The sequence below is a fragment of the Schistocerca serialis genome, chromosome 12 (genome assembly GCF_023864345.2).
Source record: "Schistocerca serialis cubense isolate TAMUIC-IGC-003099 chromosome 12, iqSchSeri2.2, whole genome shotgun sequence".
Lineage (NCBI taxonomy): Eukaryota > Metazoa > Arthropoda > Insecta > Orthoptera > Acrididae > Schistocerca > Schistocerca serialis.
In genome coordinates this window covers 188,062,313-188,087,989 of record NC_064649.1, presented here as the reverse complement: position 1 = coordinate 188,087,989, position 25,677 = coordinate 188,062,313, and the positions used below count along the sequence as shown (strand labels likewise).

General features: G+C 38.3%; 1 protein-coding gene across 1 annotated transcript in view; it reads left to right on the top strand.

The window, feature by feature from the left end:
• The window catches only part of LOC126428093 (uncharacterized), a 161,746-nt gene that overhangs the window by 109,611 nt on the left and 26,458 nt on the right, over positions 1-25,677 (top strand). Inside the window, exon 6 of the mRNA XM_050089985.1 lies at positions 11,624-11,802. Within this exon, the coding sequence (XP_049945942.1) occupies positions 11,624-11,802 (179 nt within the window). The remainder of the gene's footprint in view (positions 1-11,623; positions 11,803-25,677) is intronic.

The following is a 25,677-nucleotide window of genomic DNA, read 5'->3' as shown; positions in this document are numbered from 1 at the left end:
TTGTCAGCCACATAGTACTGTTATATACGCCAAAAAGCGATTGTACAAATTAGTAAAAAGGAACAAATGTAGGTCGATTTGCAAAAATAAATAAAGAAAATATGATTTTGCGACTGGTTGTTGCTTACATGGTAATTTTAATGTGAGATCTGTTTGTGAGCAGGTGGAATTTGTTGTAGATTCACATGGGGAGAAACTCCTGGCTTTTTTTCTTTTTATGAAGCATACAACACACAGGTGTTTAGGCATCTTCTATTATTAGTATTGGTGTCCTTTAAACCGTCATCACCGTATTTGTATACATGTAAGAAAGTGTGAAACGGGCAGAAATGCTTAAAGTACAATCACTTATATGTGAGATGATATAAGCTAATACTGACAAAAGACCAAATATTATTCACATAACATAACATATCATCTCCCCCAAGAACCATGGACCAATGACCTTGTCATTGGTGGGGAAGCTCGCGTGCCTCAGCAAAATAGAGTGTCGTACAGTAGTTGCAACCACAGCGGAGGGGTATCTGTTGAGAGGCCAGACAAATGTGTGGTTCCTGAAGAGGGGCAGCAGTCTTTTCAGTAGTTGCAGTTGCAACAGTCGAGCTGATTGACTGATCTGGCCTTGTAACACTAACCAAAACGGCCTTGCTGTGCTGGTGCTGCGAATGGCTGAAAGCAAGGGGAAACTACAGCCGTAATTTTTCCTGAGGGCATGCAGCTTTACTGTATGGTTAAATGATGGTGGTATCCTCTTGGGTAAAATATTCTGGAGGTAAAATAGTTCCCCGTTCAGATCTTGGGCTGGGGGCTACTAAGGAGGATGTCGTCACAAGGAGAAACAAAACTGGTGTTCTGCTGATTGGAGTGTGGAATGTCAGATCCCTTAATAGGGCAGGTAGGCTAGAAAACTTAAAAAGGGAAATGGATAGGTTAAAGTTAGATGTAGTGGGAATTAGTTAAGTTCGGTGACAGGAAGAACAAGACTTCTGGTCAGGGGAATACAGCGTTATATATACAGAATCTTATAGGACGAATGCAGGAGTCGGTTTCATGATGAATAAAAAAATGGGAACACAGGTAAGGTACTATGAACAGCATATTGAATGCCTATTTGTAGCCAAGATAGACACGAAGCCCACATCTATCACACTAGTACAAGTTTATATGTCAAGTAGCTCCACAGATGATGAAGAGATTGAAGAAATGTGATAAAAGAAATTATTCAGATAGTTAAGGGAGACAAAAATTTAGTAGTCATGGGGGACTGGAATACGATTGTAGGAAAAGGAAGAGAAGGAACTGTAATAGGTGAATACAGACTGGGGGTGTGGAATGAAAGGGGAAGACGCCTGGTAGAATTTCGCACAGGGCATAACTTAATCATAGCTAAAACTTGGTTTAAGAATCATGAAAGAAGGTTGTATTCATGGAAGAGGCCTGGAGACACTGAATGTTTCATATAGATTACATAACAGTAAGACAGAGAATTAGGACCCAGGTTTTAAATTGTAAGACATTTCCAGGGACAGATGTGAACTGTGACCACAATATATTGGTTATGAACTATAGATTGAAACTGAAGAAACTGCAAAAAGGTAGAAATTTAAGGAGATGGAACCTGGATAAACTGAAAGAACCAGAGGTTGTAGAGAGTTTCAGGGGGAGCATTAGGGAAGAATTGACAAGAACAGGGGAAAGGAATGTAGAAGAAGAATGGGTAGCTCTGAGAGATGAAATAGTGAAGGCAGCAGAGGATCAAGTAGGTAAAAAGAAGAGGGCTTGTAGAAATCCTTGGGTAACAGAAGAGAGATTGAATTTAATTGATGAAAGGAAAAAATACAGAAATGCAGTAAATGAAGCAGGCAAAAAGGAATACAAACATCTCAAAAATGAGAATGACAGGAAGTGCAAAATGGCGAAGCAAGGATGGCTAGAGGACAGATGTAAAGACATAGAAGCACATATGAGTAGGGGTAAGATAGATACTGCCTACAGGAAAATTAGAGAGACCTTTGGAGAAAAGCGAACCACCTGTATGCACATCAAGAGCTCAGATGAAAAACCCATCCTATGCAAAGAAGGGAAAGCAGAAAGGTGGAAGGAATATATAGAGAGTCTATACAAGGACAATGGACTTCAGGGCAATATTATGGAAATGGAGCAGGATGTAGAGGAAGATGAAATGGGAGATGTGATACTGCATGAAGAATTTGACAGAGGACTGAAAGACCTGAGTCAAAACAAGGCCCCAGGAGTAGACAACATTCCATTGGAACTACTGACGGCCTTAGGAGAGCAAGTCCTGACAAAACTCTACCACCTGGTGAGCAAGATGTATGAGACAAGTGAAATACCCTCAGACTTCAAGAAGAATATAATAATTCCAATCCTAATGAAAGGAGGTGTTGATAGATGTGAAAATTACTGAACTATCAGTTTAATAAGTCACGGTTGCAAAATACTAACACAAGTTCTTTACAGACGAATGTAAAAACTGGTAGAAGCCAACCTTTGGGAAGATCAATTAGCATTCCGTGGATATGTTGGAACACGTGACACAATACTCACCCTACGGCTTATCTTAGAATATAGATTAAGGAAAGGCAAACCTACATTTCTGGCATTTGGAGACTTACAGAAAGCTTTTGACAATGTTGACTGTAATACTGTCTTTCAGGTTCTGAAGGTGGCAGGGAGCAAAAGGCTATTTACAATTTGTACAGAAACCAGATTGCAGTTATAAGAGTCAAGGGGAGTGGTTGAGAAGGGAGTGAGACAGGGTTCTGGCCCATCCCCCATGTTATTCAATCTGTATTTTGAGCAATCAGTAAAGGAAACAAAAGAAAAATTTGGAGTAGGAATTATAATCCATGGAGAATAAATAAAAGCTTTGAGGTTTGCTGATGGCATTGTAATTCCCTCAGAGACAGCAAAGGACCTAGAAGAGCAACTGAATGGAATGGACAGTGTCTTGAAAGGAGAATATAAGATGAACAACACTAAAAGCAAAATGAGGTTAATGGAATGTAGACAAATTAAATCAGGTGATGCTGAGGGTATTAGATTAGGAAATGAGATATTTAAAATAGTAAATGAGTTTTGTTATTTGGGGAGCAAAATAACTGAGGAGGGTTTGAGTAAAGAAGATATACTTGTGAAATGTAAATTGACTATGACAAGGAAAATGTTTCTGACTAAGAGAAATTTTTTAACATCAAATTTGAATGTCAGAAAGTCGTTTCTGAAAGTATTTGTGTGAAGTATAGGCATGTATGGAAGTGAAACATGGACAACAAATAGTTTAGACAAGAAGAGCATACAAGCTTTCGAAATGTGGTGCTACAGAAGAATGCTGAAGATTAGATGGGTAGATCACATAACTAATGAGGAGGTACTGAATAGAATTGGGGAGAAGAGGAATTTGTGGCACAACTTGACTAGAACAAGGGATCGATTGGTAGGACACATTCTGAGGCATCAGTGGATCACAAATTTAGTATTGGAGGGAAGTGTGGAGGGTAAAAATCGTAGAGGGTGACCAAGAGATGAATACTCTAAGCAGATTCAGAAGGATGTAGGTTGCAGTAGGTACTGGGAGATGAAGAAGCTTGCACAGGATAGAGTAGGATGGAGAGCAGCACCAAACCAGTCTCAGGACTGAAGACCACAACAACAACATATCACATCACTGTGTCTATCCATGAAAATACTGCCCCATCTGAACATGCACAAACTATCTTTGTTCTTTATTTTGTGATAGTAATACAGTCATGGAAAAAACACTGGCAAAAATATATAAAGTCAGGTATTTTTGCACAACAGTTGGTGTGTCCTATTATAACCGATCATCTGCTAATTGTAAAAAAAAATCTGACCATAGATGTTTGTTACAAAGTGAAATTGAGGCAAAGATACCACTAATGCTGCTTCATGCTTTGAGTGTTGAAAGTTACCGCAATGTGTTAAACAAAACATTCACTCTAAACATAAAAACAATAAAAAAAAATTCTGTAAAAGTACAAGCCAGTTGTACAAGAGGTCAATGCAAGACGAAAGTTGGTAAGCTATCAGAACCATTGCAAAAAGTCAAAAGTGTAGAATAGCACATAGGTGTAGATAGTAGATACAGGTATGAGTAGTAGCATTACATTAAAGTGAAGTAATTATATCGAAATCATATGAAAAGTATAGCACGCATTTAAAAATGTATGTCACCACACAGATGTTTGTGGATGAATAGTAATCACAGCTCAAGTCATCTTGCTGGTATTAAACATCTTGTCTCATAAAGTACAGAAACATAATAAAGCTTTCGGATGTACTTATGCAAACATTACAGTCAATGTAAATGAAAAGATATTCATATAATGTAAATAACTGACAGATTTTAGACATTTAACATTAGACTTTCCTAACACATTAGTGGGTCAGATCCACGGATTAGGTGCTAGCGCAAGACAATGGAAGTCACAACAAAGTCACGTAACTAGTGTTATGCATGACAAAGATCAAGCCCTGCAGGAGGCTAGAGAGGCTGAACAAACAGTAATAGCCTTTATGTCAGTACAACAGCAAACAGTAATAACCTTTATGTCAGTACAGGTAGTAAAACTTTGTAACCGTTTGGAGGAGAGATCCTTTCATGAGCTATAGTGTACACACACACACACACACACACACACATTCTCCTCTCTGCAGGCTGGACACACAGTGTGAGTGAGTGTTCTCTAACTCACAGAAGGATGTTTTCCCAGAAGTAGCAAGATTTTCCTCCTCTTTTTGTGTGATCTGTTGAAAACTCAACACTCCTGGTATTTGGTGAGTGGCCTCATTTACTCCTAATTATAAACAAACAACAATTTTTTGACCAAAAATTAGTGCACAATATTTGCAGGAATTAACACAATATTCCAATCAGTTAATGTCTCTACACTTATGTTTGTCTGACTCAAACTTGTTGCAATATTTTTTACACTTATAGCACTGCACACAGTCAGTCGACAGCCCCAATATTTCAAACATATTGTTGTATTTAGGATACATGCCACAAGTAATCACCACAAGTACCGTTTTCGTAAAGAAAAAATAAGTTGGCAGCTTTCATCCAATGTGCCTGTCGCAGATGATTTCTCTGATTTCCCTACTCCCATCCTGAATTTCTTCCAACGTAATTTGAAGGCTTACATCGCAGGAAAGAAATTAGTGAGTCTTCAATGAACATAGTGAGTTTGTGTGTGGTTGTGTGTGTGTGTGTGTGTGTGTGTGTGTGTGTGTGTGAGAGAGAGAGAGAGAGAGAGAGAGAGAGAGAGAGAGAGAGAGATTCCAGCAATAATTGTGTTAACACATTTGCTTGACTATTGTATTCATATTTCATTAGGAAAGAAAAAGGAAAAGTATACATGACGGTTTCTTAATTCTTATTACAGACTTCTGAGGGTTGTGGAGGAGACTTAGATTCTTCATCCAAACTTTGTCTACTAAGTCTAGAAATTTGCTGTTTCAGTGTGAAATAAGTGTGAAGCTCAGACCACTTTGAAGTAACCTGCTTCACGGTACGCACACAGTGGAGATATGGGCACTCACCGTCGGGTCCTCTTCTGTGTGACAAAAATGTCCTCCTGAAAAGTAGTGTGTGGAGAAATCTGTGAAGAAACGCAGTCAACCGTTCCAGTTGCAAAACGTACCAGTTTCTCACAGTCATTGTTGTGTTTGGAGGGAAATGGTAAGCAGTATCATAATCCCAGTAGAGAGTGACGGCACTGCCCTCTCCTCGGTTTGTGTGTGTGCGGTGGAGTGGAAGGTTTGGAAGTGATCTGATATTAAAACTAAACTTATATCAAAATGGTACATTTCCACAGACAGTAACTCAAGTTTTGATGACGAAACTCTAAGTCCCCTTTACAACTGTAGAAGTGCCCGTAAGCTTTTCCTCCTGCAACCCTTGAAGACTGCAAGAGGACACAAATGAATTAATGACATTTAGCTGCTAGAGGGCTTTTATTTACATCAGTGGGAAAATTTGAAAATTTGTGCCAGACCGGGATTTGACCCGGGTCTCCTGCTCACTCGGCAAATGCTCTGACCACCGAGGCATCTGGACACAGTAGTCATTGCAGCTTCACGGACTACCGTATCACACCTCCTGTCAGACCTAGTTCTCAATTTACGGGTGTAATGAGCAGGGACACTATCTCAGTAGTGTGTGGATAAATGGAGAATTTGAGTCTAAAGGGAGGTGAGCCAGCATCTGTCTAGCAAGCAGGAGGTGCAGGTTCGGATCCCGGTCCAGCACAAACTTTTAATTTTCCCCACTGATGTAACTCGATGCCCACTAGCAGCTAAATCTCAGCAATTCCTTTGTGTCTCGATTCGTACTGGTTGCAGGATCAAAAAAGGTGTCTGTTCTCTTGGACACGTGAATTTTGCAGTAACTTTCATTTTCGAGTTGGAGAGGAAAAAGTACTGCGAGAACAGAAATTATAAGCCCTGCGGACGGGAGTTGACTGTTTAGACACGGGTTTCGTACCGTTCGGCCACAGTCGGTGAGGCTTTCCTCGTGAAATGTATCTCTGATAGTGGATGACATTTCACTGTGACAGGTACCGCAGCTGTATACATTTTAAGAAATCGTTATTTGCACAGTCTCAGGTGTATGACATAAATGATTGAGGACTAGCTTTGATCAAATATAAGAGAAAGGAAAAAAAAATAAAAAAACTGTCCTGAGCGGGATACGGGTCCATTTGACCAAAATTTTCAGAGTAACTGTAGGCCATAACTCGACTATTGCGGACCTACAGCAGATTGGTATGAGTGCACGGAAATGTGTGTGATTTTAAACTGACTTGCCCCCAGATAGCTACCTGTTATGCTAAAGAGCATAGTTACAAAACACAAAGGAAGGACTAGATAGGTTGAGGACAAAGGGCACTAGGAATGGGAAATGGCAGTTGGTAAGAAGGCAGCTAGGAGGAGTAGATATTCGGACAGTTGTCGTATAACAGATAGATTTTACCAACTGTCTGTGTTTAGTGGAGTGTCTCTTGCAGCCTCTTGTAACTGTAGGTGTAGGAAACATGCAGAAGTCCTCAGCAGTTAGAGAACCTGAGTCAGTTGCAAATTCTAGCAGCAGAACCTTCTTCTTCCTGTTAGATAATTCACACGGCAGAGGTATGAACCCGCAGTTGCAGGAAGTGTCGGGGGGAGAGTAACAGGTCACCGGCATTGTGAAGCCTAGTGCAGGATTGGCTCAGGTGACCGTTAATGTAGAGGAGTTACGTAGGAATTTTACAAAAGAGGATCACATCGTGATTGTGAGTGGCGCTGGGAATAGTATCGATAGGGTGAGGGAGTGTGATGCAGGTGGTGACCTGGTAGAGATAGCTACTCAAACTGGTGGCACTAACGTGCACTTCGTGCAACCGTTTCAGCGTCACGACTGGCCTCGTCGTAGTGTTGCCGTTAGGTGTGTTAACGTGGGGCTGGAGAAGGCACTGATGGAGGAGGACACAGACTCGACTGGCAGCACTGCCATGTGATCCATCAGTAGATCGGATGTCACTAGGCATGGTCTGCACCTCAATAGGTATGGAGAGGGGAGGCTGCCAAAGCTTATAGGTAACAGTGTAGTGGGTGGTGGTGGGATCACTCGTGGAAAAATTCCTGTAGTAATTGGTGTTAGAGCTGCATCTTTTTTAGATTGAAGTCAGCTGATAGGTGTTGTTGTTGTTGTGGTCTTCAGTCCTGAGACTGGTTTGATGCAGCTCTCCATGCTACACTATCCTGTGCAAGCTTCTTCATCTCCCAGTACTTACTGTAGCCTACATCCTTCTGAATCTGCTTAGTGTATTCATCTCTTGGTCTCCCTCTATGATTTTTACCCTCCATGCTACCCTCCAATACTAAATTAGTGATCCCTTGATGCCTCAGAACATGCCCTTCCAACCGATCCCTTCTTCTTGTCAAGTTGTGCCACAAGCTCCTCTTCTCCAGAATTCTGTTCAATACCTCCTCATTAGTTATGTGATCTACCCATCTAATCTTCAGGATTCTTCTGTAGCACCATATTTCGAAAGCTTCTATTCTCTTCTTGTCTAAACTATTTATAGTCCATGTTTCACTTCCATACATGGCTACACTCCATACAAATACTTTCAGAAACGACTTCCTGACACTTAAATCTATACTCGATGTTAACAAATTTCTCTTCTTCAGAAATACTTTCCTTGCCATTGCCAGTCTACATTTTATATCCTCTCTACTTCGACCATCATCAGTTATTTTGCTCCTCAAGTAGCAAAATTCCTTTACTACTTTAAGTGTCTCATTTCCTAATCAAATACCCTCAGCATCACCCGACATAATTTGACTACATTCCATTATCCTCGTTTTGCTTTTGTTGATGTTCATCTTGTAGCCACCTTTCAAGACACCATCCATTCCGTTCAACTGCTCTTCCAAGTCCTTTGCTGTCTCTGACAGAATTACAATGTCATCGGCGAACCTCAAAGTTTTTATTTCTTCTCCGTGGATTTTAATACCTACTCCGAATTTTTCTTTTGTTTCCTTCACTGCTTGCTCAATATACAGATTGAATAAAGTCGGGAAGAGGCTACAACCCTGTCTCACTCCCTTCCCAACCACTGCTTCCCTTTCATGTCCCTCAACTCTTATAACTGCCATCTGGTTCCTGTACAAATTGTAAATAGCCTTTCGCTCTCTGTATTTTAACCCTGCCACCTTCAGAATTTGAAAGGGAGTATTCCAGTCAACATTGTCAAAAGCTTTCTCTAAGTCTACAAATGGTAGAAACATAGGTTTGCCTTTCCTTAATCTATCTTCTAAGATAAGTCGTAACGTCATTATTGCCTCACGTGTTCCAACATTTCTACGGAACGGATGGGTTAAACATCATCATCAGTTATCTGCTATATTAGCAGGTCCTTTGCCTCTCCATTTTCTGCGATCCATTGCTTCCTTCTTAAGGCTGCTGTATGTTGTACCGTCCATCATGTCATCCAGTATCTGGAATCTCTTCCTTCCTCGCTTCCTTTTCCCTTCTACATAACCTTCTAAAACTGTTTTTATCAGTCCGTCATTCTTTCTTAATATATGCCCAATCCAATTTCTTTTTCTTCTCTTTATTACATCTAGTAACTGCCTTTTCTCTCCCACTCTTCTCAGTACCTCTTCATTTTTTACTCTGTCCATCCAACTTATTCCTTCCATCTTCCGCCATGTCCAGATCTCAAAAGCCTCCAGCCTTTCTCTGTCTTTTTTCCTCATAGTCCATGTTTCAGCGCCATATAGAAGAACACTCCATACAAGACATTTTATGAGTCTCTTTCTGAGTACCCTGTCCATACCGCTGCAGAAGATTCTCCTTTTCTTATAAAACGCCTCTTTTGCCATTGCTATCCTTGTTTTAATTTCTTTTGTTAAACAAAAGGTTTCAAACGGTAGGCATCCTTTTTTATTTAACTAAGGCATTTGATTGTGTTGTTCAAAGAATATTGCTGCAGAAGTTGACCATTATGGAATACAGGGGGTAGCTCACAATTGGTTCACCTCTCATTTTAACAATACAGCAAAACATCATGATCCACAGTGTTGAGAATGTGTACAATGTGGGGTCTGAGGGTGGGAGGGGGGTGCCGGGGGGGGGGGGGGGGGGGGGAAGGGGGTGCACCAGCGATCAGTGCTGGGGCCACTCCTGTTCCTTATTTATATAAATGATATGCCTCCAAGTATTACAGGTGATTCTAAAATATTTCTGTTCACTGATGACACCAGCTTGGTAGTAAAAGATGTGTGCAGCATTGGCTCTGTTTCAGATAATGCAGTTCATGGCATAAGTTCACAGCTTGTAGAAAAGAAACTAATGCTAAATTACAGTAAGACTCGGTCTTTACAGTATCTAACAGACAATTCAACAAAACCTGACATTTTAATTTCACTGAATGGGCATGTGATTATTTAAATTGAACAGATCAAATTTCTAGGTGTTTAGGTAGATAGTAAACTATTCAGGATCTTGTCTAAAGACTTAATGGTGCCATTTGTGCTATTTAAATGGTATCTGAAATAGGTGATAGTTTGATACAAAAAGTCATTTACTTTGCTTATTTTTATTTTCTTATGACATTTTGTATTATATTATGGGGGAACTCTTCCCATTCTCTAAGGATATTTGTGGCTGAGAAACAGGCAGTTCGGGCAATAACTGAATCTATTGTCGACCCTTGTTCATTAGTCTGGACATTCTGAAATTGGCCTATAAATATATGTATTCTTTACTGTCATTTATTGTTAACAATATCAGCTTATTCCCAAGAATTAGCAGCTTTCACTCAGTTAATACTAGACAAAAGTCCAATCTCCATTTGGGTCGCACTTCGTTGGCTCTTGTGCAGAAAGGGGTGCATCCATTTTCAATAAGCTACCACAAGAATTCAAATGTCTTAGCAGTAATCCACACTCTTTCAAATAGAAACTGAAGAGCTTCCTCATGAGCCACTTGTCATGTTCTGTCAAGCAGTTCCTAGAAAAAATAAGCCGATTCCTGTGTTATATTGTTGATTTTGTTTACATAAACTTATGGCTTGTCTTTTTTGGGTTCATAAACATTTTATTTTATCTGTCAATACTTTTATGCTGTAATTTCATGTACTGACCAGTCCCATGACCTTAAAGATTTGTTCCTCAATTTGGTCCTACAAAACTAGTTGCTTAAAATAAAAAAATTAAAAAAAAAAGTTCCTGAAGATTATGATTCCTGCTGACCAGTCAAATGTAGGCAAACTTTAAATTACTGCCTGTGGGTAGTTATGTTTGTTGCAAATTTTCTGTGGTGTCTACTAGGCAATGCACGACTGTGCTAATTATAGCATACTGTCATTAATTTATTAAGATGGTAATTTATGTTGGAGAAATGGAACTACACTAAGATAGTAGAAATGTAGTACCACAAGATTTGATGTTGTTAACAGTGAAATCTAAGGGCTAGCTAATGTGGAAAGACACTGAATTAACTGTTATTGTAACAAGTGGAGTAGCACCTTATTCTGACAAAAGCACACTGGTAGACACACACAGACTGATTCCCTTCCTGGAGGAGGTTTTATATGCTCACTGCTGACTCTCCTTAATTTTGTGGCCATAGCTTATCATAATTGCCCTTCTGACCTCTGATTGTTCCGAAAATTTTGCTCAGTTTGATGTTGCTTATGCTGCTCTGGCATTATCTTCAGTTTTTTGGCCTCCCTGTTTATTGATCCTATTAATATCTGAGTGTTCACAGTTGGTGATGAGTCAGGTATATGTGAAACAAATTGAAATTCAGTCTTTGATATCTTTGAAGCTATTATACTTACAATTCCCTTATTTTTAAGTATTCTGAAATTCTACCTGCCCCAAATTGGCTAGTGTATTGTGACCTGTGACTTGGATATTTCCTAAAAACTATTTTATCTTCGCATGGCACTCAGTTAGAATATCAAAGTCGTCAAAACTGGTGAGCAGTTTGCAAGCAGGTCATTTAAATTTTGTCTCTCTGATTTTTTTCTCTAATAAAGACAAGATAATCTGACACAACTTTAACTATGTATTTAATTGTGTTTTAAAGGGGTCGAGGGCTGAAAAGATTGAGAAAGCTGGACATATGGTGTGGACCTGGCTTGGACAATGAGACAATAATTGCCATCAGCCGTGGGCTCCCTGCTTTGCGGAACTCTCTGTCTGTGATGCAAAGGTGCTCTCGGCTGCTGCCTTCTCTGAGATCTACCGCCTGGAACAGCTTGAAATGTAAGCACTGCTACTGACTTTGTAGTGTAGTTCAAACAAAATAACTGGCTAGGTGATGAAACTGTAACTGGTGAAGGAGTTGAGAACTGTATGAGTAATTCATAAATGTGATGATTGAAAATGTGTTAAAAATCATAAGTGCAGCCATTAAATGAAAACACATTGGGGGACATTAAAATTGCAACAGTACACAACTGGAACATGAGGAACATCAAATTTGCTTGAAGGGTACTGAATGTTTGGATACGCAAACAACTGGCATTTCAGTGTAACCCCACAGAGTAAGTAGAAGTAAATCCACTACCTTCTGTATGTGAGGAAAGATTACACAGTGGATTTCACATTCAGAAATCACATTAGATGTTGTTTGTGAAAAGGTTGCATTATACCTCGTGTAAGATGGAGAAATGTCTGTCGGCACATGTCAGGATATGAGAGCAGCACGGTTGTGGCCTGTAGAGACTGTTGTTTATCAATGAATGATGTTACTGCTTACATCAGTCGAGATCCGACAACTCTACTGCAAATATGGAACCGATGTATACTTGCACCAAGAATGATCAAAAGTACTGTTTGTTAACAAAACCAAAACTCAATTATAATGTCCTCGGACAAATATCCACACGACTATATGCACATGTCAAAGAAAGTTTTGCATCACCCTGGTTCCCAGAACTCTTGAAGATAGACATTGACTGTGGATATTGTATCACAGACACAGTCCCTTTGACTGTTGAGAGGTGTCACTAAACCTGCCCAAAGGTGTAAACAATCCTGCATGAGCAGCACATATTAGATGCGAGGGGGTCCGATAGCCAATCAGTTCCAGTTATCTACCAGGAAGTAAAAGGTACACGGCTTGTGTTGTCTGTATTTCAATCGTGCCTAGACAGTCATGGTCGCAGTTTGATCACATCCCCAGTGTTACTTTGTGCCAGGAAGGGCTTTCAACAAGGGAAGTGTCCAGGCATCACGGATTGAACCAAAGAGATGTTGTTCAGATGTGGACAAGATACAGAGAGACAGGATCTGTCGATGACATGCCTTGCTCAGGCCGTCCAGTGGATGACCGCTATCTACGGATTAAGCCTCACAGGAACCCTGATAGCACTGCCACCGTGTTGAATAATGCTTTTCGTGCAGCCACAGGACGTCATTTTGTGACTCAACTGCACGCAGTAGTCTGCATGATGTGCAACTTCACTCCTGATGCCCGTGGTGAGGTCCATCTTTGCAACCGTGACACCATGCAGAGTGGTACAGATGGGCCCAACAACATGCCGAATGTACAGCAGTCCGGACCACTACGTCTGAAGGTCTCGCTGTATGGTGGTACAACGTGCAATGTGTGGTTTTCACGAGCAATAAACATCATTTCCGCCCTTTTTATGTTGATCTCTATTCCAATTTTCTGTCTTGGAACCGAAGTGATGCAAAACTCTTTTTTGATGTGTGTATAACAGAAATGTCTCTGCTGTGGACATCGTGTGTTATGTTCCTACACGATGAATCCTAGAGTTGCAGTAGGAGGCGGCGTGAAGTGTGGGGACGTTGTTGTTGCTGCTGGCATGCAACAGCTGATGTGCTGCCGGTGAAGATCGGGACAAACTGGGCTGAATTGCCAGCGTGGAGTGCTGAGATGGAACTGCCAGTACTGCCGAATGGTGGCATTGCATCTGATCTGCTGGTACTGTCCGCTCCATAGCATGTAAATGACTTTGTATGGTTTTGTAATGGCTTAAATAGTCGGAGCAGACGAGTATTTGCATGACGCTGCAAGGCAGCGTGACTAGGCGTAGCGAAATAATGTTGTGCTGATAGTGTTCTCTGCTGTAACAGGCAGACTTACAAAAGAACATTCCAAAATCAAGATAGGAGACGAGGTACTGGCAGAAGTAAAGCTTTGAGGACGGGGCGTGAGTCGTGCTTGGGTAGCTCAAGTGGTAGAGCACTTCCCCACGAAAGGCAAAGGTCCCGAGTTCGAGTCTCAGTCTGGCACACAGTTTTAATCTGCCAGGAAGTTTCATATCAGCGCACACTCCACTGAAGAGTGGAAATCTCACACTGGAAACATTCCCCAGGCTGTGGCTAAGCCATGTCTCCACAATATCCTTTCTTTCAGGAGTGCTAGCTCTGTAAGGTTTGCAGGAGAACTTCTGTAAAGTTTGGAAGGTGGAAGACGAGGTACTGCCAGAAGTAAAGCTGTGAGGACGGGGTGTGAGTCGTGCTTGGGTAGCTCAGTCGGTAGAGCACTTGCCCGCGAAAGGCTAAGGTCCTGATTTCGAGTCTCGGTCTGGCACACAGTTTTAATCTGCCAGGAAGTTTCAACATTCCCAAATGTCAATAAACGATCTCGATGAAACTTGGCGGGTGTGTTGAGGGGCCAAATAGTACAGTATATATTTTTTTGTTGGTACCTAATTTCACTATTAAGGGATAAAACACACCCTGAAAGACAATTTGGCAGTTTAGGTTTAGAAGGAATATCTTCAAGACAATATATAAAAAATGTTTTTCGTATGAAAGGTCATGTGTAATTAATATTCTTGAAAACTGTGTAATCAGCTTCTGTAATAATTTGAAATTTTGCAAAATGCTGCCTACTGCAGTTCTATTGTGTTGTTTCTCAGGTGGAGACTGACATCATAATCATTCAGCAGATGTAAATCAGAAAGTCTTCTCACAAAAACTTCCAACATTGCCAACTGTATACTTCCCACAGCTGTACCTGTGCTGTCGATCCCTTTGGTATCACTAGGTGAGGGTGAACGAGTTCTTTGTCTTCAGGTACGATGCTCTATATGGTTCTTTCACACTGACCACTGCAATAATCTAACAACAATACAGATATTCTCCCTCACTGGGAAAGAAAACAGCTTTCAAATATCTTTCGACTTGGTCGGGTGTTTGTTTGGTGACATTTTGATGGTATGACAAGGACATTTGTGGCTTCAAAAAGAAATTCTCAAGTTCTCGGACCAAACTCACCATTGTTTTCTCTTACAACTATGAAAAGGCAGCTGGTCAATGTGATAAAACCATTTAGAGCATTGTACATGAGGAGAAGGAACTTGTTCGTAAGGCGATCCCAATAGGCTCGATGGCACAGGTACAGCCGTGGGACGTATACAGCTTTTGATTTTGGAAGTGGTGTCAATCTTCACTTGTGAAATAATGAAATTGAGCTGCAGTCACTAGCACTAAACAACCAATTCTCTTCGCCAAGACTTATAGATATATTGAAATATGCCTGATCCACAACAGAATATTTTGAGTACCATCTGTGACAATTTGGAATCCTGCTGAATTTTGTTTCATATTGTCTTCTCTGTTGCATATATTACAGGAAGAAATTTCATTCATTTTATGTGCATGCTGTAAGAAAACATGTTTCAAGAATTTCTTTACAAATTATCATCGTCATTATTTTCTACAATAATAAGTAGTTACTTATTATTTTCAATTAACAAAATACACACATGTGAAATGCTAAATGAAGAAAGAAAAGGAACAAGAATGTAAAATAACAACTGAAGAAATAAAAAAAATATAAGTGAAATGAATAATTTGAATTGTAATGAAAGTTTATATATCTTACAAAGTAAAATCGAGGATGGAATGTAACAATACCAGAGAAGGAAAGTTGCGGAGATGAAGAGTCGCGATAGGCACAGTAAAAAGATTCACACCATCATAGCTTTTGGCCATGAAGGCCTTTGTCAGCAGTAGACACACATACACATACACACACGCACACAAACACTCACACAAACACAACTTGCACACACGTCTGCAGTCTCAGAGAGCTGAAACTACACTTTTACATATCTTAATCTACGTTGAAAATACTCTGACAGCACACATTGTGTACAGCTTCTTTTCAAAAAATTGTATTTCAGAAACCAGCTTTATTGCATAGGGAAGCTTGAAAGCTTCTTTAATTTACTTTATACAAAAATTTTAATTTCTCGAAATTAATTTGATTTGATTTGATTTATTATTGGTCCAGTTTTATCTTACATCACAAATTGTGCAATTAATATTGGACAGGTCAAAGATAAGTTACAATAATACATAGTATTAGCAAAATAGTAGGCAAATTAAAAATAAGTACTTATTACAATTAATTTTGTTACATATTTAGAAATTCTCTGGCAGAATAGAAACAGTGCTTTATTAGAAATGCCTATAGTTTAGCTTTAAATATTGGATGAGTAGCATTTTTTATTTCCTCTGGTATCTTATTGTGTAGTATTACACCAATGTTAATTATGCTCCTCTGATAGGTGGTTGTTCTGTGATATTTTTGATGTATATATGATTTCCCTCTGGTTCTATGGTTGTGTACATTTTTGTTCTGCAGCAGTTTATCTTTTTCACTATGGACTACCACCTGAAAACAGGCAGTTTCATAAATGAATAAACTTGGAACATTTAGAACACCAAGCTCTGTAAAATGGGGTTTACAGGACTCCATCTTTTTAAGGCCACAAATTATTCTTAAAGCTCTTTTTTGCATTCTAAAAACCTTTACACTGTGAGTTGAGTATCCCCAGAAAATGATCCCATATCTGATTAGTGAGCGGAACTGTGCATAGTATCCCTGCAGTACTGTTGTTTTGCTTGTTGTAGCCTTTAAAATTCTTAGGCCATAGCATACAGATGATAGATTTCTACACAAGTTATTTATATGTGTGTCCCACTTTAAGTCTTGCTGAACCCTAAGACCCAAGAATTTTTTGACACTTACATTTTCTAGGGGATCATTTTTTAATTGGGCTTGAGTAGACATTTGATTACTTCGAGGAATTAAATGAAAATCGACACACACAGTTTTTTCAGTATTTATAATGAGTTTGTTTTTTTGTGAACAACTCAGAAAGTCTTTTCATAGAACTTTCTGCTGTGGACCGCAAAGTTTCTGGACTGGATCCAGTGAGCAATATGCTGGTGTCATCGGCAAACAGGATAGTTTTTGTGGAACTCATATATTCGACTAAGTCATCCACATAAATCGAGAAGAGTAGTGCCCTAAGATTGAGCCCTGTGGTACACCATATTTTATTGGTAATTCGCTAGATAGAAAGGAGTTCTTTCTTGTTTTATTCATTTTGTTGAATTCATACTGAAGTGATACTTTCTACCTGTTGTTTTTTAGGTATGGACACAACCAGCTATGTGCTATACCTCTTACTCCTCGTCTTTCTAATTTTTCAAGCAGAATGTTATGGTCCAGGATTCAAAGGCTTTTGATAGATCTAGAAAAATACCTGCAGCTAATTTATGTTGATCAAGAGATTTTAAAATGCAATCTAAGAATTCGAAAATTGCTGTCTGTGTAGATTTAGACTTTCTAAAACCATGTTGTTGTATTTTAAGAGGTGCATATTTATTTATAAAACTTAAAAGTCTGTCATAGAAGAGTTTTTCTAGAATTTTTGAGAAGGAACTTAACTGTGACACGAGTCGGTAGTTCGATATTTTATCAGAAGAACCTTTTTTAGCAGTGGTGAAACTTTTGCTATTTTAAAAATACCTGGAAATACACTAGTTTTTAAAGAGAGGTTGAAAATTTTTGCCAAGGGGTTTGCTATGTTGTGAGCACATGCTTTTAATATGAAATCAGGTACTTTATCATGACCACTTGGCGTTTTATTGCTTAATGATTTAATTTTGCTTATAATTTCATTGGGGTTCATTTCATAAACATACGTAGAAGCAGCCGAGATCACTGACTTGCCGGAGAAACTTGGGACCGGTCCTTGACAGTTTACTTGAATCAGGTCTTCAGCTAGTGAAGTGAAGTATTCATTGAATTTTTCCACAACTGAATATGTGTTTGTGACTTTTGAGCCTTCTAGTGTTAGTGATACATTCTTTTTCTTTGGCGCTGAACTACAACTTTCTTTCTTTGTAACTCTCCACGGGGATCTCATTTTGTTAGATGAGTTTCTTATCAAATTGTCATTCCACATAATTTTTGCCTCTTTGACTACTATACCATAGATTCTTTTGTAGGCTTTTGAATAATCTGTGAATTCTTGGCTTACTCTATATTTCTTACAACAGTAGTGCAGAAATCTGTTTCTCTCACTGGAAATTTTTATGCCTTTAGGTACCTGTTGCTTATTATTCTAAGATTTTACTGTTTTTGCTACTTTTGGAAACGCTACATTAAAATAGAAAGATGCTCTGAAAACTCATGTACATGCTATTAACATTTTTTGAGTGGTGATGCTTTCCCAGTTTTCCTTCGTTCTAAACATAATAAGCCAAATTACCTTTCGGGGCATGTATCACCCCTTAAAAGTGAAACTGGGCACAGACAAAAAAATATGAATCACACTATTTTTCCCCTCTACACACCCACGTAGTTTCATCAAGGTTGTTTATTGACACTTGGGATTGTTCTCGGGACATTCACCCAGCAGCAGTAACCGGTGTGACCATTTCCACTGGCAACATGTAGCCAATCAGGTTTGCAGAACGTGGTATCCAACGCAAAACTTCTATTTCTTTGCACCCACACTGTGAGTATAATTGTAAAAAGGGAGAATAATCGGAGAAAGGAATATAGGTGGTTGGTACATAACTTCTCTGTAAACGGTTTAGTTATGGAGGTTACAGTTAAGTGATGAGTGACCTAAAAATTTTTTTCGTATGTCTGAGACGGACTTCCAGATGTTACTAAATATGAAAGCTCAGTACGACATACTGAGGGTTACAAATTTTTGAGAAGTTGTAACCCCTGCTTAATATCTTTCTGTTAGATTACACTTTTAGCTACTGAATATTCGTACAGCTCTTTAATGTACATGCATAGCATTTCAATATCTAAAATTAGTGAAATAGACCCGAAAGTGTTGGTTTGTTTACATCCTGCAGGAATAGCAGTGAGTCATAGGCATGCCACTTCAATACGTTCAGCTCTTTTCTGCCTGATCTTCAAGAAGGGACATCTGCTAAATTCACGGAGCAATTGTGACCTCAGATTGTGAATTCTGCTGTCCAATTCTTTATCCAAAATACCAAATGGAGGTGCGAGTTGGCGAACTGCATCACGTTTGGCAATGTGGTTTTTGTAATCAGAGAATGTAGAATCCTACAACGAATGTCTTTCACAAAATTCTTCAATTAGTTTAATCAATTTTATATTTTGTCCAGTCTATCTTCACACACTGCTACCAGCTGATCGCCTGCACCCGAGACGTAACACGGGGAGCCTGCCTATGAACTGTGCAGGGATTTGTGCTGCGTTTTCAGTGAGCGAACGGATACGGGCACGCTTGCCAGGATAGAGTATTTCTTGGAATTCTAGCACTGATGTTTCAGGCACACGTTTAAGCGACAAATCTACTTGCTGAAGCTATTGTAGTGTGCCCTTCTCCTCGGGGTTCTGCCGAGAAAAATATAAAATAAAAAATCTGATTGGGTTTGGAATCTTGGTGGTTTCAGTTACGGATAAGGCGGACTTCGTATTATTGATTGAGATCGTGCTGTAATTTGACCGTGCATGGCAGAGCGGGTCGGTAACACTACAAAAAGCGACTGTACGGAAATAGCATCAGAAACTAATTGAAATTTACCTTATAATCTTGTTAGACACCCAGTATTAATTACAATGTAGTCATCATGGCTGTCATCCTAATTTCACTTGTAGGACGACCTGTCTTTCACTTTTCTCCGTCTGTTGAAAACTTCTTCAAGTTGCCACTGTCATGATCAGTTTACAAATTTGATGATAACCCCCTCAAATCACTTTTGAAACAACCACACTTTGTAATGTAATTTTAATTTCCACCCAAAAGCACATTTAACACATCGCCGAAAAATACACGTCTTTCGTATCAAGACAAGAGAGAGAGTCCTCAATTAGTTCTTAAAAACAAAAACCTACGCAAGACTAAAAGGACGAACAAAATTATTTATAAAAATCGGTCGCTGGCGCAGCGCTCTTCTGCGTGTGCGATCGTAAATTATATCTTTGTATTGGCGGAGGCGCGGAAGTCAAAGTACCATTACAATGCCTCCTCTACTGACACGCTCCGCAAGCGAGCGTGGCAGTATAGAAAATTTACATAGATACATATATATGAGAAAATAAGAAATTTACATATTACAAAAAATATTTCTGAGCACAATGCTCTTTGCATATCAGTCTTTGTATACAGTCTTTTTGGTGTGTATCTTCTTTAGGAGTCGTAACATTAATGTCTTTGAATTGCAGCGTATTATCGTTGCTTAGCACAGCGTTTGAATTCAGTTCACATGATTCGTGTTTACAATGGAATTAATTCGAACAATAGATGTTTCTATTATATTGCTCCAATGTCTTTAAACGTAGTATCAGATTCTGAGTGTGTGTGTACTGCCTGGATCTCTTGCGTGTGACTTGAAGAAAATCCAAAGTTTGTTCAATGTGTCAACACGAAATTGTGATCTCCAGCAGTCAAATTTTGGTGGCGTCTACCGGGGTATAAATGGTCAATGAGGGCATAGGAAACACCTCACTGCCTAAGACAGGTGATGAGCTTGTCTTTTACACCAACCTGAAGACCTGCCGGCTCCCACTACACCATACACTTCAAGGTATATTGACACTACGTAAATATTGCTTGACCAGTGTTCCATCACGTTGGTTTCTTCTTTGCATTTTCAGTTCCATTTATATGAATCATGTGCTACATGCACAAGTCCTTTGCAGCTCATTAACATCTACTTAAAATACATTTCTTGATATAGTAAGTACATAAATATACAAATATTTACAATTAATCATTACATGAGATAGTTACATTGTTGTCATATAGCACATATACAGAATTAAATGAAAAATATAGTAAATTTTTACGTTACATTCAATATCATTGTGCTGACATGTGAATTACATTCAGACTGAAATATACATTTTATTTATTTTATTTGTTAGCTCATTCTTTTTTTCTTTTCTTTCCTTTTTTTTCCCTTTCGTTACACTTGCAAAATTTGAAGATAATTGTGGCAACTCGCTAGAATATTCAACTTAAAATTCATCTTGCCTCCTGGAATAAAATTTACACATATTTCAAGCTTCAAGACAGCCCTCTGTAGGAGGATAGGTTCATGGGATGATTGCTAACTACTTCATAAATACTAGTAAAGTCATCTCCTACAGTGGACTACACAAAATAAAATATGATAAATAAAATACATGTTAACTTAATATAATGTAAAAGTTCCTATACCTAATACCGTTTCTAAGTGTGGTATCCCCACTATTGCTGTTTTAAGAGTGGTATTCCTCTATTACCATTTCTAAGAGCGGTGCCCCTCTAAATATCTTAGGATCCTAAAAGTATGTACATCAGTGTGGTAAGTATGTATATATATATATATAGTTCAAGTCACTCACTCATGTTCCTATAAAGTTTGTGTAGTTCATCTCCTTCCTTTCATGAGTATCAACCAATATAAATAAATGTTTTACTTAATAAATAAATAAATCTTCTTAGATAATTGCTGCTGCGTTCCATGCTGTATATCCATTCTGTATTTACCTTGTGGTACCTGTAAAATTCTATTCATAAATAAATATGTGTGTATGTCTCTCCATACTGTCAGATAATCACGAATTATATAATGTCAAATATTTCATCAACATGTATAAATTTTTCTAAGGGAGGGATGAGAGTATGAGCCGCAACACAGGACTGACGTTTTGTTTTCTCCTTATTCTCCTTTCTATTTAATGGTGCATTAGTTCAGTTCAGTAGATGAGCTTTAATTATGTCATTAGATGACTGCTAAATATGTTCTCTTAAATAATTCTTCCAATCTGAAGTGTCAAGCCTACATAACTCCAAAAATTTCATTACAAGTTCCCATTAGATTAGTGTTAAAGTGTTATAGATTTAAATCTACTGGTATATTTCCAACAGTGGCTGCTGTAAATAATTCTTTCCACATAAATCTATACTTTCACCTTTAGTTATAAGAATATATAAGACATCACATAAGTTATTATCTCAGGCATACCAATCTTTCAATAAATAGTATTCTTTCCACTACTTTCATTCTGTATTCCATGAGTACATGTGATATAGCGTTCAAATCTAGTTTCTCCCCGCTCAACATATTCTCAATTACTCATAACATTCTCACCTATCCATTATTCATTCTTCACAAAATAACATATATTTTTTCCTCAGCATTATATATATATATATATATATATATATATATATATATATATATATATATATATATATATATATATATATATAATGGAAGGAAACATTCCACGTGGGAAAAATTATATATAAAAACAAAGATGAGGTGACTTACCGAACAAAAGCGCTGGCAGGTCGATAGACACACAAACAAACACAAACATACACACAAAATTCAAGCTTTCGCAACAAACTGTTGCCTCATCAGGAAAGAGGGAAGGAGAGGGGAAGACGAAAGGAAGTGGGTTTTAAAGGAGAGGGTAAGGAGTCATTCCAATCCCGGGAGCGGAAAGACTTACCTTAGGGGGAAAAAAGGACAGGTATACACTCGCACACACGCACATATCCATCCACACATACAGACACAAGCAGAAATATGTCTGCTTGTGTCTGTATGTGTGGATGGATATGTGCGTGTGTGCGAGTGTATACCTGTCCTTTTTTCCCCCTAAGGTAAGTCTTTCCGCTCCCGGGATTGGAATGACTCCTTACCCTCTCCTTTAAAACCCACTTCCTTTCGTCTTCCCCTCTCCTTCCCTCTTTCCTGATGAGGCAACAGTTTGTTGCGAAAGCTTGAATTTTGTGTGTATGTTTGTGTTTGTTTGTGTGTCTATCGACCTGCCAGCGCTTTTGTTCGGTAAGTCACCTCATCTTTGTCTTATTCATCATCATTTCCTTTTTTTACTTCAACAATAATAATAATAATAATAATAATAATAATAATAATAATAATAATACCCTTTTCTCATCTTATATTCCATTTACCTCTCTCCATATTACTATTTATCCTCTTACTAAACTAAAATTACATTCACTCATCTCATTCAGTCACTCACATCACTCATATCAACATTACTATTATCACATGCCTCCTAAAGAAAATAATTCTGTTCAGTTCTCTGCCTCCTCTAATGTGTATATGCCTCCTCTAATGTGTATATGCCTCAATAGCAACTCCTCTTATAACCAAATATCTTATTAGCTATTGGATGGTTCACATTGCTTTCTAGACTTACCTGCATTCATTAGATTGTAAGTATCTGTATAACTTAAATGTAGGCTCATCATAACTGTATATCATATTAATTATCTTCTTCTCATTAGCTAACATTTTACTGTATGTATTTTTTCAAATGTCTGTGTGGATGTAGACCTCTGGGTTTATGTGTTAATGGATATTCTAATGAATAACAGCCAGGGTGTGGAATATTTGCAATTCGGTATGGTCCAGAGTATAAGATCTGCCATTTCCTGTTTAAATGTTTCAGTTTTGTGGGTTTAGGATGTGTTCTTAGTAAAACTAACTGATCAACTTGAAATGTTTGTGCTTTCCTGACACCTCTGTCATATTTCTGCTTTCTTTCCTTAGCTTTGTCACATAATGTTGTGTAAGCTTGTCTTACCTTTTCTTCTAAACTAACATGATTTGTTGTTGCTGTAAATTTAGGTAGAGGGTCTGCCCATTAATTTCTTTCTGTTTTATCCATAATTAATTCAGTTGGTGTGTATCCAGTAGAAATGTGAGTTAAATTGTTCACTATTTGTTCAAATGGTGCTAGGTATTCTACCCATTTTGTGTGCTTCTCTGGTGTCCGTGTTCTCATAAACTGTCCAAATTCTCAAAATGTTCTTTCTACTGGGTTTCCTGCTGCGTGAAATCTTGAAATTAAAATATGTTTAACATTCTGTTCTTCAATAAAAGTCTTCCATTTTAAACTGGTAAAATATGCTGCTTTATCCGTGATCATAACTTCAGGTTTTCCTATTCTTACAAAATAATCTGTTAATAGACGTCTGGTAATAGCAGTGGTAGAAACTGAACATAAAGCATATAATTTTAAATACTTTGTGAAAACATCTAACACAGCAAGGATGTATTTTATTCCTCCACGTGCATGTGGATAGGGTCCTGCAATATCTAAAGGAATTAGCTGTAATGGCCTCTTAGGTATGATTTGGGTGCAATTCATTCATGCTTGTGTGATTAGAATATTTGGCTTTCTGACATATGATGCATTTCCTAATATTACTCAATACTCTTCGCCTTAAATTTGGAAAATAGCAATATTGTATAATCTTATCTGTACATTTCGTTACACCATAGTGTCCCCAAGTTCTGTGTGTAAATAAAATAAAATCATCAACATGAGCTTCAGGTAAGCAAACACACCAATGCTGTGATTCAGGGTTTCGTCGGTGAAATAATACTTCTTTGTGTAATGTGTAATATTTTTCAAGATGTGGGTCTGTTCCTGCACGTAATTTATTCTTTATCTGGATCCACCTGGTATCATTGTCCTGCAATATGGCTAACTTCCTGCACATGTTTTTGTAGTAAGGTGCAAATGTGCCATCATACATGAGTAAAATTTTGAAATCTGATGTTTGTTCTGTCACATCTGAAAATTCTTTTAGGCCTTGTGGCAAACAAGATAGAGCATCGGCTATATTGTTGGATTCTCCTTTTATATATATAATATCAAAATCATATTCTTGTAGTGATGCACACCAGCGTGCAAGACGTGAATGTAATAACTTGCATGATAGCAGGAAAGAAAGAGCTTGATGATCAGTATAAAGCTTAGTACGTTTTCCCCATAGAAAGTAGCGAAACTTGCGAAATGCCCATACTATGGCAAGTGTTTCGCGCTCAGTCACTGAATATGACTTTTCGAATTCAGTGAGCGTGGGGCTAGCAAAACTTATAGGTTTGATGACTGTTTGTTCATCTTCTACATGAATTTGGAATAAAAATGCTCCGAGCCTATAGGAACTTGCATCTGTTACTAGGCAAAAGTCTGACATCATGTCAGGATGACATAACAATGGTGCATTAACTAAAGCATTCTTAATCGCTTCAAAATCTGTCTGACAGAACTCTGTCCATTTCTAAATATTATTTCTTTTGAGTAAAGATAGAAGATGTGGACTGTTAAGAAGGTGGTAGGGTACAAATTTCCTGAAGAATGAAGATGGACCAAGAAAGGCTTTGAGTTGTTTACGATTCTGTGGGGATGGAAAATTCTTTATTGCATCAATTTTTCTTGAGTCTGGATAAATGCCTTCAGTTGATATGATGTGACCAAGGAATTTGATTTCTCTCCTCCCTAATTTCGTCTTTGATAAATTGATAGTGACACCTGCGTCAGAAAATTTAGTCAGAAGTTGCTTCAAAAGATTTACATGTTCTTCCCAAGTAGTGGTGGCAATGACAATGTCGTCAACATAAACTGTGATTTGCGATAACTATTGTGGTCCAAGAACAGCATCTAAGGCTTCAATAAATACTCCAGCACTCACTCGTAGACCAAAGGGTAGAACACAAAATTGATAACTACGTCCCTCATTTACGACTGCTTTTATGGAGGTTCACCTGCCAAAATGATGAGCGGAGGTCGATATTGGTTAAATACTGTACATTATGAAATTTTAAAAGTTGTTCTTCCAAATTTATAGTTCGTGTGTTGATTGGGATTATAACTTTGTTAATTTCTCGTGTGTCCAGCACTAACCTTACACTACCATCCTCTTTATTAACTGCTAGTATCGGATTGCAATATGGTGAATGTGACCTTTCAATGATACCCCAAGCTTGCATTTTTTCAATCTTTTTCAAAACTGCGGGTTTCTTTGACCAAGGAATATTATAATATGTTCTACAGTATGT